The sequence below is a fragment of the Austrofundulus limnaeus genome, unplaced genomic scaffold, assembly GCF_001266775.1.
Source record: "Austrofundulus limnaeus strain Quisiro unplaced genomic scaffold, Austrofundulus_limnaeus-1.0 Scaffold42, whole genome shotgun sequence".
NCBI lineage: Eukaryota > Metazoa > Chordata > Actinopteri > Cyprinodontiformes > Rivulidae > Austrofundulus > Austrofundulus limnaeus.
Genome location: NW_013952444.1, coordinates 679,595 through 692,263, shown reverse-complemented (window position 1 = coordinate 692,263; position 12,669 = coordinate 679,595). Strand labels below are relative to the sequence as shown.

Sequence of the window (12,669 nt, the reverse complement as noted above, 5' to 3'; positions counted from 1 at the left end):
GAAATAACTCACCTCATCATGAGAGCGCAAAAGTTGACTGGACTGCTCAGCCTTGCTTTGACTTCACGTTGTCTCTCCGGGTGCGTTTCAGCTTAACTTTACATTTTTCACTCGTGCGACAGCAACGTTAAGTAAGTTTATAAATCTCAAAGGTGTCGTTCTTACAGCTGCTGGATTTGTGGTGTGAAAAGCCTGTGGAATTACTGAACAAGCCTCTGGTGTGAGAAAAGGGCGATCGATATGGAATAGCAAGAGACATTGTGACATTATCCAACAAGGGAAAGGAGACCATCACATATCTCCCAGGATCAATATGTATGCAGTCTACTGTCGCCTTTTGCCAAGAGTCAAATGACGCAAGGGGAAAATTGCTAGAAACAGAGGGGCTGAGAGTGAGGAGGTGAAACAAGAATACTAGAAAGGAGAAGGTTACAGAAATAGAAGTGGGGGAAAAATACAAAAAAGATTCATGGTTAAGTCTACAGAATGCCAGCTACACCATGAATCTGGATAAAACAATTTATTTCACTGAAAAACGTGCTGCTTATAAAACACCTTACTTATTTATCCACATATAACTCAAATATCTCCTTTATTCTTGTCTTTTGTCTTTTTTTTTCTCTGCCTTCTATCTCGAACTTATCCTCTCTCAGTCTATTGATCCCGGTCAGCAGTTTACCTGGGAAAACTCCAACATGGAAGTCAACAAGCCAAAGAATCGCTATGCAAACGTCATCGCCTATGACCACTCCAGAGTGGTCCTCACCTCTGTTGATGGTAAGAGCTCATGGAACCACTTAACCCCGTAGATTGCTATTGACCGACACTGCTGTTGATTTAGGCCTCACTCTCCAGAGACATTCTGTATTCTTCTACTACTTTATCCACAAACCTAGTGCATCCTGTTCATTTAGATGGTGAGTTATGACATGTAATTTGAAGGGAGCTGTGTATTATAGCTAATTGGCTGAGACCGGTTGGCTTTTTACAGAATGTGCTGATGTGCTCAGAGGGACAGATGTCAAAAAGTGTATTATTCATCTTGATTAGTCTGATTAAAATGACCTTAATTTGTTGTTGTGAGGGCCAGGAAGTGTACTTTGTAATGAGTTGTGGCTCCACTTTTTCCTCCTTGCTACAGCCGTTCCAGGCAGTGACTACATCAATGCCAACTACATTGATGGCTACAGGAAGCAAAATGCCTACATCGCTACTCAGGGACCTCTGCCCGAGACCCTGACTGACTTCTGGAGGATGGTGTGGGAGCAGAGGTCCAACACCATTGTCATGATGACCAGACTGGAAGAGAAGTCACGAGTAAGAAATGGCACAGTCTACATAAAGTTGATAACATAATTACAGTATTTATTCGAGTATAGTACGTAAAATTTAATCCATAAAATCATGCACAAAGTTGGGGGGTAGTACTATACTTGGATAAATATGATGATGATGTATTTTAACTGAAATATCGGCCTCATTTACAAAATCCCTGAGTCCGGAAATGAAACCCCGTCGTAAAAAACGGTTGACGCGATCTTACCTCTAACACTCCTTTGTGCCTCTGAGCGCGATAGTAACAGATCCAAGCAGGCAACACAATGTGAAAAAAAAAAAAGAAAACAGGCAGTTCTGCATAACGAACTAATGATATTAATGTGCGACCGGGCCGCTCCTGACACAAAAACAAACACATGGTCGTCTGTAATGGCTGCCGTCTACCGGTGTTCTGTAAAAGTTGGTCTACCCGAGAAAAGTTTCCCCACCAGAGGGGGCGCTCGCGAGACACAGAGCATGAGATTGTTGTTGAGTGGGATTCTGATGCTTTTATAACAGAGGAGGAGTACCAGAAACTTTTAATGACACTGATGAAGGTGAGCCTGATTTTGAAGGCTTTGATTCAGCTTCATCCACACTTAGAGCCACATAGCTTTATCTGTTTGTTATATCACACCAGTTAACAAATGAGCACTGATAGCTTTTGTTGTAGTTATACATTTGTTATTGTGTACCTTTTAGTACATATGTTATTAAAATAAAATTAAAAACTGATACAACCGTCAAATGATAATTTTACTGATATGTATAAAGACTGCAAAGGCTGAAAAATCCTGAAGTCCATATGAAATTAGAGGTAGTATGAGAATTAAATTTGGGGGGGGTCATATTATACATGAGATCGTATTATACATGAATAAATACGGTAACTATTTCTTTCATTGTTTAGCAGCTTGTTTAAATTCATTTATTGCATTCACAATTAATATCATATCACTGGAAAAACAGTTACAGTGTAACGTAAATGCCAGACTAAATGTGTGAATTGATGTTGTCTGGTAAAAGTGATTGTGTGTTGAGGCAGGATGGCTTTAAAATAAATTACACTTGATTTGATTACTAAAGGTGATATTATGGCAGGAAGCTCAGTGATCTAAATAAAGAAGTGATTTGGGCAGGAAATAAAGCATGACATGTCAAGTTTTAAACACAGATACAAAGAATAATAAACTAATGAAGAAAAAAAATCTCGGGCTTGATTACAAATGTTAAATTTATATAATTGTGCCAGTCAAGAAATTAAGATGGTGGTTTGACAAATAGAATTTAATGTAAACTTACCACAATGCATCAAAAGAAAGCTTCAAAATATAACAGGAAGTACATTTATTTAACAAGAAAATGTGAATTATTGCAAAAACAAAATAAAATGTACTTGATGAGGTTGTGATTTAACTTAAGAGGAACACGAAGAAGACATTTTTGCTGATGTTCATCAAACAATTGACATTTAGAAGCTAAAAGATGGTTAGATACTGTGTTTTTTGACTTGTATTGTTACTTTTGTAGCTCAAACGCTTAGAACCTCTAAAACCCAACAAAGCCTTGAGACACCTGGACTAACTTTGAAGCAGGATTTTTCAGCCTTATTAAAGTCACAAGAACTTCAAAGGATACTTTGGTTGTCTGTGGACAATATCGTTTCATGTCGCTCCTCCTGAATTTTCAGCAATCTCCAAAAAGTTCTGCCTAAACTTCTGTCTGACTGTGTTTGAGAGGTATCACCGAACAACAGCTTCGTACCATTTCCAATTTTCTCTCCTGTTGTTTGTTTGCCACTTATCAAGGAAGTAGGGGTTGCAACTTGGCTTGCATTCCCGCTGTTAAAAGGAACATTTTCAGCCAAACAGCTATATGCACAAGAGCCCTGCAGGTATTTTTAGATTTTTCATTATAACTCCTAACTCTGTCATTATTTGGAAAGTGCTCCAAGAGTTCAGCGCTCAATTGCTGCGTATTTATTTTTGTAACACCGTACTGAGGTTTCACAGTCACTCTCATTTATGTTGTGCTCTCTGAATTTGGCCCACTAAAGCCACATCACTTAAAATGAAGTTCCTAAATTTGGAGATAAGAGGATTGTCATCTAACTAAATTTGTTTGCTCCCTAAATACATCCAGTCTAATAAAAGTTTAAAAAATAGACATTGGAACTTGAGATTTTAAATTAGAAATGGGTTTATGTAATTACCATCGGAAAATAATGCTCACAAATTCCTCAGAGAGAGAAGTCAGCATGAAGCCTTGCCTCTGTGCTTTATTTGTGTACGCATACTAATGAAAGAGTCCTGGTACTAAAAATTGCAAGTAGCGGTAAAAGTAACCGAAAAAAAAGGCTCATTTCAAAATTTGTGACATTGATCATTTTCTCTGTTCTTCTAAGACTTTAGCTTAAAAAAAGCAATTGTTTTGTCAAAGAAAAAATCTATCTCTCAAAAAGCATCATCTGTTTTAATTCAAAGCCATCAGCGCAATCAATCATTTAGACAAATTACGGCCACGCTTCTCCTTTTTGGAACAGAGCTCATTTATTTGTGCCTCTGAGAATATCTTCAGCGTGGATGTATTTGATTAGACGACTTTTATTACAAAATTCGCTCCACTGCAGTTACACAGCTGTTCTCACAAGCTACTTTCTATATATATTCAGTTTGCCTGAGTGGCAGGTTTTTGTTTTGTTTTGTTTTTTTTTATTTAGCTTTATGTGGCAGAGAAGCATCTCTGATCCCAGAGACGCAGCTGCACATACATACACAGAAATTATTTAAATGACAGAAACAATCGGGGGAAATGACAACCTCTGAGCCTGAATCACCTCCATACATACATTTTAAAATCAACTAGCTTGAAGGAGACAAAAAAAATGCTATATTTCTATTTAAAACAAACCCATTGTAATTCCAAGCATGGGATCATTCCAAAGGTAGATTAAGCAGTGTTATTTATAAACTCCAACATGATGTCTAATTCCAGTCTTTGCCAGATGTTAACATCTTTAATACGCCATATTGTTTCGCACGTTAAAACAATATTTATGTTGTAATACTCTTTATACTGTGTGTACATGAATTACAGCCCTAAATAGAAAATGACAATGTTTAGTGAAATTACAGTTAAATGTTGTTTTGAGTCTGTTTTACATTACAGTGTGTGCCGACAGTGAATTAGACTGATTAAACTGCATCTGCATGGAAAACATTATTTCTGTAAAATGAAATGAAAAGAGTGGAAATGTTTTGGCAGCAGATAATAGATATGTTTGCTATAATTTTAGAAGATAAATGGTGCCCTTCCTTGCTGACGTAACTCACTTTAATGTTAATCCCCTAAATCCCCATTCAGACAAACTTTTCAAAGATTTAATAGAACGTGGTTTGCACCCTGTGCCACCTTTACACCAGTACATGTCTTAATGATGACAAAAGTGTTATAAACAAAAACAAGTCACGTCTATTTCCACTTTCTCCACAAAGATAATCACAATTAATAAAAACTTTTTTAAATAACCTTCATTTCAAATAATAAGACTGTGTGAATAAAGGAGTCAACTAGGGATGGGTGATATGGACTTAAAAAATTTATCACGATAATTTTTAGGTTTTTTATCATGATAACGATCAGCCTAATCTTTTGTATTATAAATATATTACTACGTTCTCTCTTAAGAGCCCTAAAATACTAGAAGCATAATGTTTATAGAATAATAATAATAATAATAATAATAATAAAGCTTTTTATTTATAGATGCTTTTCAAAACTCACAAGATCACCTTACAAAAGCCAATAATAAAAATCACAATAAAACAATAAACACAATAAAAACCAATAAATTGATTAACAAAACAAAATAAAATAGTGCAAGCTTAAATAATAAAAACAGTCTTAGTAAATACATGTAAAATTAATAGTATTTGTAAAAGTTCAAGTAGTACACCTGTGTTGCAAAACTGACACCCATCAAACAAGACTGAAATATGAGAACAAAATTGACATTTATTTATTTATTTATTTATTTATTTATTTATTTATTTATTTATTTATTTAATGATTTATTGACAGCCAAAATTATCAGTAATAATGGACTATTGCAGGACTATTCGACTAAATTTCTCCGGGGGCCACAGTTACTGCCGGTCAACAGCTGAGGGGCCGAACATCCAGCAATTAAAGTTATTATGTAAATAAACCAAGTATAATAAAAGTCTGTTACCTTTGAAATAGTTTATTTTTCTGCATTTAATAATAATTACAACATACAGAACCCTATAAAAGTAGTGATAATTACACATTATCAAAAACAAAAAGAACACGGTACGCCTCATTAGACACAAATAAAATTTTGACATCTCTGACTTGCCAATTTTTTAAACCAATTTTATTTTCACTTTCATCGTTTTATCTTCAACTGCTTGTAGTTTTAACTGTCTTGAGTGTTTATAGAAGTGGTTTTTACCAGCTTCTAGCCACGATTCTGACGTTTCTGTAGATACCAAACATGTCCATGTTTAACTAAAAGAACTTAGAATAATTAAAGTAGAAAACCGGGGGTTTGTGCTTAAGAGATGAATAAACCAATTGGCGGGCCAAACTTTGGTCACTCGCGGGCCGGATGTGGCCCGTGGGCCGCCAGTTGAATAGCCCTGGACTATTGTTTGTATAATAAATCTTCAAATCACATCCTTTTTGTACTGATCATTATATTTGTAAAACCTCAGTAGAACTCTAACCCTTCTAAAATATCAGTAATAAAAAAAATTTAACTATAAGAAAATACTTTTTACTAATCACTGAAAATAATGAGTTTTGCTGCTCTGGGAGGTAAAGCTCTATCTGTTCCCTAAAGGGTTAATGTTCAGGGGAGGGAGGGGCTACTTTGTGTGAGCTGCGCAGCTTGCAGCTTGCACAGAGGAGACGGAGGAGCTGTGTTGTTTTGTGGGTCCAGCAAGTTGAAGCTGCCCCGTCCTGTTGTTTTCCTAACATAATGTTGAACTCTTAAGAGTTTTTAGATGACTACGACTGCATTTTTGCACGTTGAGAGTCATTACGATAGCTTTTTAGCTTTACTAATTTAGCACATGCTCTGATCGACGTCCGCTCTGAGTAAACAAATGAAGCTTAACCTGGCGGGAAGGCATGTAAAGCCGTGGGATTTTATTGTTTTTATCACGAGATGACAAATTATTACCATGGTGAATGTCTTTGACGGTATATCGCACACGATAACATATCGCCCATCTTTAACCAACTAACTTGACTTTTGTCTTACGCCAGATAGTTCAGGAGCTGAACAAATAAAATGAGCTCCTCCAGCAGGCTTAATTTCTTCTTCCCCGTGCTCAGTCATTAAAAGAGAGTCAAACTCTAAAAGGTCACGGCTTTAAATGAGACCAGATGTACCGCTCACATGTGTGTTTGTGTGCGCGTGTTGCGATGAGACACCTGCTGCTAAAGGCCAGGTGACGACATGTAAGAAGAAGAGTTCAAAGCAGAGGAAGACGATAGTGAAAGTGCGCTTCAGCGTGAGAGAAGACTATGTCACCGAACCTCAGGCAGAACAGAGATATTCATTACTGAGGTGACTGCTAATCCATATGTTTGTGCTGCAAGTGTTTCCGTATCACTCAGTTGAGCTTTTTGCCGTTGTCTCTGAATGGAAGTTGTCTCTGGGGGCAGGTGAAATGTGCGGGGAAGAATTTTAGCACGTTTTGTTTGTCAATTTGTACCAGCTCTGAGACAGCCAAAGTGCCTCCAAATGTCACCTCAGCACAGTCGTATCAATACGATTAGCTGAGCCGCGACACGTCTCAAACTGACGCCTTATCCAAATCAATGGCAGGAGGTTCTAGTCTCTGCATGTGTGGCAATGAAGAGTTCCTCCTTTTTTCCCTGTATTTAGTATGTGTTTAATAATAAATCTGCAACACATTTTTAATAGTTTTTTTTCACACATCTTACTAGTCAGGACTAGAGGACTTTTAACCGACTGAAAATTGGTTCAGTTTCTTGGCCGACAGGATGAAAATGAACAATTTCATAACAAGATTTTTAGTGCTGAAGACGTCCACAGAGAAAAAGCTGAGCTTAGAGGCAAGACCAATGAGTCGGCTTTAGTTTGCCATGTGCTCAAATAATGATGTGACTCATCCTAGCCTCTATGAACTCTGACACTTTGTGGACTGTTTTTAAATAGTGTTTTTTGGGGGAAAATTATATATTTAAGTTCAGCAAGTGAAAATTGATAGTGTAATTGCATGGACTGTTGATTTTTAAGATGCCTTATCGTTGCTTTTGAAAACTAAAACACAAGCCGTTTATCTACTAATCTACTGGGGGAGGGCTTTATACAGACAGATAAAAAATGACCACAACTGATGACGACTGCTCTAGTTTTGTCTCATCAGTCCCAGAAATTTTACAGCCTATCAACATGCATTTTAAGAAATTTCTATCTAATATTGGGGCTCTTGTGGATCTTCTTCCATGAAGCCCACTATGATTCAAACTGTACGGGATGGTGCAGTCAGAAAGTGCTTTAGATTGGAGTTCAGCTTGAAAGCTTTTGGATGTTTTCGTTGCTTTTTCCTATCTATATGTCTGATCAATCTGGGGTTGCATTTCCTGAGGGGTTAGCTACAGTCCCATAAACCTTATTTTTCTGAATCGTATCGTCAGCTGCAGTGGGTGAAACATTGAACCTGCTTGGATATGGTCTTGTAGCCTTCACCTTTAATATGGATATATATAATTCACTTTCTGAGCTCCTCAAACAAATCTCCCCTCTGCTTTCTCTGCTCCATGTTCACTGTGGCGCAGTGAGACCAAACTACCCAGTGGCCTGCTTGTTTCCTTTAAAAAGGCAGAAGGGCTAATGTAAAGATTAAAGGACCCTGTGATAGGAATTAAGATCAAACACTTAGTTTTAAACATGACTATGATGCAACAATTAATTGTTTCTTCAAGGGTACAGACAAATCTTCCCGCATCGCTTTAACACGTCTTTGAAAAATAAACAAATCGTTGCTTTTCACATTTTTGTGTTTACTCAATCACATATTATGCAGATATGCAATGGATGATTGTGTTTAACTAAATTACTTTTCACAAGACTCATTTTTTTAACGAGCTTTAAGGGCTACTGACAAATATTTCTGTAGATTTCCAAGCAAAGCCCAGAACAGAAAACTCTTATCTGTTTTGTTTTAATGAAGTCAAACAAAATAACAAAGGACCCTCACTTTTAAGGATGCACATGGTAAATCACAGCCACTTTAATTCCGTTCACAGGGTAGTTTTCTCTGTGCACATATGGAGCCAGGTGGTCCAACCTGCTGTCCCGTCACTGCGGGCCAGTTCAGGCATTTAGACGCATCTCCCTCCACAAAGCAGCGGCCGGCCATCACAAACGCACAAAGAGCGTACACGACAACGGGACGCAAACCACTGGACAATTAGCTAATTAAAAAAGGATCACAGACTTTTTAAGGCTCGTTTAAAGCCCGCTTCATTTGAAGGCTGCTTCAAATGAAGATGTGCATGGTTGCACATGCGAACGCCTGATTCCCTCACCGGCATGCTTTTTTTTTCTTCCTGTGATACAGGAGCTGACTCGCGGTCCTCGGTTTTTAATTAGACAGCAGAGAAAGCCTTTGATGTGACCTCTTTAATGTTCCCTCCTTGTTAATCAGTGTGATCCTACAAGCCTCTCACTAGTCTTGTATGGGATGTTAGCAGCAGTTCGGCCCTGACAGTGCGCCCTCTCCTCTGCTCTGACAGGTGAAGTGCGACCAGTACTGGCCGTCACGGGGAACGGAGACCTACGGGATGATCCAGGTCACCATGTTGGACACTGTGGAGTTGGCCACTTACAGCGTCCGTACGTTCGCTCTCTATAAGGTAATGTGTTTTTTTTTTCTTTGTTTTTGTTTTTTTAAGTTGAAAAGGCAGACTCGTAAATGGCATGTTCTTATCATCTGCAAAAAATCCCATTTTAAAAAGACAAATGACAAAGCTGCTGTAATCTCCTTTTTCATTGATGTAATTGTTTTATTTACCTTCTTTCTATGAGGCTATAAAAGATTTAATTTTGCCATCATCTCACATAACTGCAGTAATAGTTTTTCKTTTTTTCTTCTTCTTTTTTTTGTTTCTTCCATTTCTTCAAAAAGAAAAAAAATTGTATAGGTCTTCTGGACGGGTTCTTCTCTAATGAAACGTTTCGTCTCTCCTCCAAGAGACTTCTTCAGTCTGAGAGTTTCAGGCAAAATTCAGGCTTTTAAGCCCTGCCTCCATGTGACTGATACTCATATCACATGGCTATCGTTGACACCTAATTAACACTTATTGTTAACAGGGGGTGGAGTGATACTGGCAATAGCCGCGCTGTTGGAGGGGGACAACTGAAAACGGAGGCCTCCACCTCTGTTTAATGATGGACGGTCTTTCTTCACAAAAATGGCTTCTTTTAGACGAGCTACATCTAATGGCCAGAACTCTGCAGTTTTCACTCATTTACAAGCCAGCGGTCACTCTTTCAGAGATGAGGATGTTCTCATTCTTGATAGAGAGGAACGTTGGTTTGAGAGAGGAGTAAAAGAAGCCATTTTTGTGAAGAAAGACCGTCCATCATTAAACAGAGGTGGAGGTCTCCGTTTTCAGTTGTCCCCCTCCTACAGCGCGGCTATTGCCAGTATCACTCCACCCCCTGTTAACAATAAGTGTTAATTAGGTGTCAACGATAYCCATGTGATGTGAGTATCAGTCACATGGAGGCAGGYCTRAAAAGCCTGAATTTTGCCTGAAACTCTCAGACTGAAGAAGACTCTTGGAGGAGAGACGAAACGTTTCATTAGAGAAGAACCCGTCCAGAAGGCCTATACAATTTTTTTCTTTTTAATGTTTTACCTGGATTACTGAGATGCATCAGGACACTTCCATTTCTTCTTTCCATTACCCTCCCCCTTGTATTTCGGGCATATTCTCATTTCTAATTAAGTGCCAGTCCTTGGCTGGAGATATTCCTTAGTTTCAATCGAGAATGGCGGAAAGATTTTTTTTTCATAGAACCTCTCAGAAAACAATTCCAGAGCTAAATGTGATCTGGACCTAAATCTGCCAGATAAACAGCCCTAAAAGTAGAGTCTGTGTTTTATCAATAAAGTTTCTGTATTATTTATACAAAGATATTTCAGTGTCACTACGAGGCACCTTTTGTGGAGAAAGAAAGCAGCACTTGGTAGATTGTTGGGCCAGTAATTGCACATCACAATGAAACAAGAAACAGTTTCAGGAAGCTTCAGAAAGAAAGAAAAAGCCCAAAATACCAGAGAGAAACACAAATTTTATGTAGTGTTGTGGTGCCTGACAATGACAACAAAAAAAAGAGCAAAGATGGGCACAGCTTGTGCTTTTCAGATTCTAACTTCATCTCCTTTTCATTAAAACAATACGACCCTTTTCTTTGTAAAGGAAATGTCGCCTAGCATGAAAAATTGTGTTTCACAACTCGCCGTGTCGTACTAAAGCCGACGGAACACCTTCCTGCTCGGCTGACTCGTCTGATTCTCCTGCAGAACGGCTCCAGCGAGAAGCGGGAGGTGAGACAGTTCCAGTTCATGGCCTGGCCCGACCACGGGGTTCCTGAGTACCCCACGCCCATCCTGGCCTTCCTTAGAAGGGTAAAGGCCTGCAATCCTCCAGACGCGGGGCCCATGGTGGTCCACTGCAGGTGGGTGCGTGAGGGAAGAGTACTTGGATGCTAATCATGAAATGTGGTGAAGCGTTTTACCTAAGTAGAATCTTAAATTCAGAATACACTACATGAATCTGTGGAATCTGAACAAACTACCTGCTGCATGATTGTTCACAGAAACATTTACAATATGCAGACCCTACTGGACTCTCACATGCGTTTAATGGCCACAGGGTTGTCAAAATGTTCAATTCCCAACTTGGAAATATCAAAAACAACACAAAGGTTTCCCTTAAAAAAGGTTGCACATGAAACACAAAAGTTATTTTAGCTTTATCTGCTCTTAAATTCAATTATGAGTTCAATGCAATGCTACTCAGCAGAGAAGTAGTGGAGAGGCCAATTTGAAATGTTACATTTACAAACACTAACCTTTCAGTACATTTTAATATGAGTTGTTGAACATAAAAGAAAAAAAACACATTATGTTTGTAGGACTTTATCTGGCAGTATTATCTGTGCATGAGGATGCATTTCAGGTATTGATTTCAACAGCTCTTTGACCACATTGTAGTGATGTAGACACAATAAAACAGAGTTATTTAGTCTCCTCTGTCTCTCTCTGTGTCAGTGCGGGCGTGGGCAGGACTGGCTGCTTCATTGTGATCGATGCCATGCTGGAACGCATGAAGCACGAGAAGACCGTGGACATTTATGGCCATGTGACGTGCATGCGCTCCCAGAGAAACTACATGGTCCAGACCGAGGACCAGTACATCTTCATCCACGAGGCGCTTCTGGAGGCGGCCACCTGCGGCAACACGGAGGTGCCGGCGCGCAACCTGTACGCCCACATCCAGAAACTCACCCAGCCCCCGCCCGGTGAGACCGTCACCGCCATGGAGCTGGAGTTCAAGGTGACCGAAGCGCACAGACCAACACTTTATTTTTACTCCATATCTCACAAAAAAGTACATTTTCGACGAAAGTCTGTAGACTCCTCTCACTGTTGAACAGGCTCCAAAACGGTCACATGTCTGATGCTCAGGAGTTTATCTCAGTGACATTAGTGCTGAGACATCACAGCATCCTCAGCCCATCCAGACACATGTTTCAGGGTTAAATCAACACACGGGGAGCACACCTCCACAAAATGACTTTCGCCCGCGCGCACACACGCTCAGCTGGTGTTCAAGGTCGTTGTCTCGCGCGCACACACCCCTTTCTGTCAATAGCCATTGACTGTGATGTTATTACACACTTTCCTCCCAGCGCTTCTCTGCCATTAGCCCTCTTATGACCATGATCCATTCTGTTTGAAGTGATAATAGCATCTACACTCCTGCCAACAATGCAGAATGAAAGAGTGAGAGAATGATTGTGCCGTACGTGCAGGCCGTTGTCTGCATCCCCATACAGTCTGGACACAACACACACACACACACAAAGTGTCCTGCAGTACCCAAACTGTCCATACACGCTCCTGTGCTGTCCATCTGCTCTCTGTCCACTGCCAGAACTGTACTTTTGTCACGCCTACAGGCCTCTAAGTAAAATCTGGGACTTAATGAGAAAAAGTCCACCAATGCTTACAATGTTCCTCCTTCCTTACTTTCAGTTCTGTTTAGTTTATACATACACAC

The 12,669-nt window shown here is 39.3% G+C and overlaps 1 protein-coding gene across 18 annotated transcripts in view; it reads left to right on the top strand.

Annotated features, from left to right (window-relative positions):
* Positions 1-12,669, top strand: part of LOC106516884 (receptor-type tyrosine-protein phosphatase F) — a 189,641-nt gene that overhangs the window by 163,507 nt on the left and 13,465 nt on the right. For all 18 annotated transcript variants that reach the window (XM_014007452.1, XM_014007456.1, XM_014007454.1 and 15 more), the window contains 5 exons: positions 654-777; positions 1,142-1,317; positions 9,112-9,231; positions 10,908-11,062; positions 11,658-11,943. In XM_014007452.1, coding sequence (XP_013862906.1) covers positions 654-777; positions 1,142-1,317; positions 9,112-9,231; positions 10,908-11,062; positions 11,658-11,943 — 861 coding nt within the window. The remainder of the gene's footprint in view (positions 1-653; positions 778-1,141; positions 1,318-9,111; positions 9,232-10,907; positions 11,063-11,657; positions 11,944-12,669) is intronic.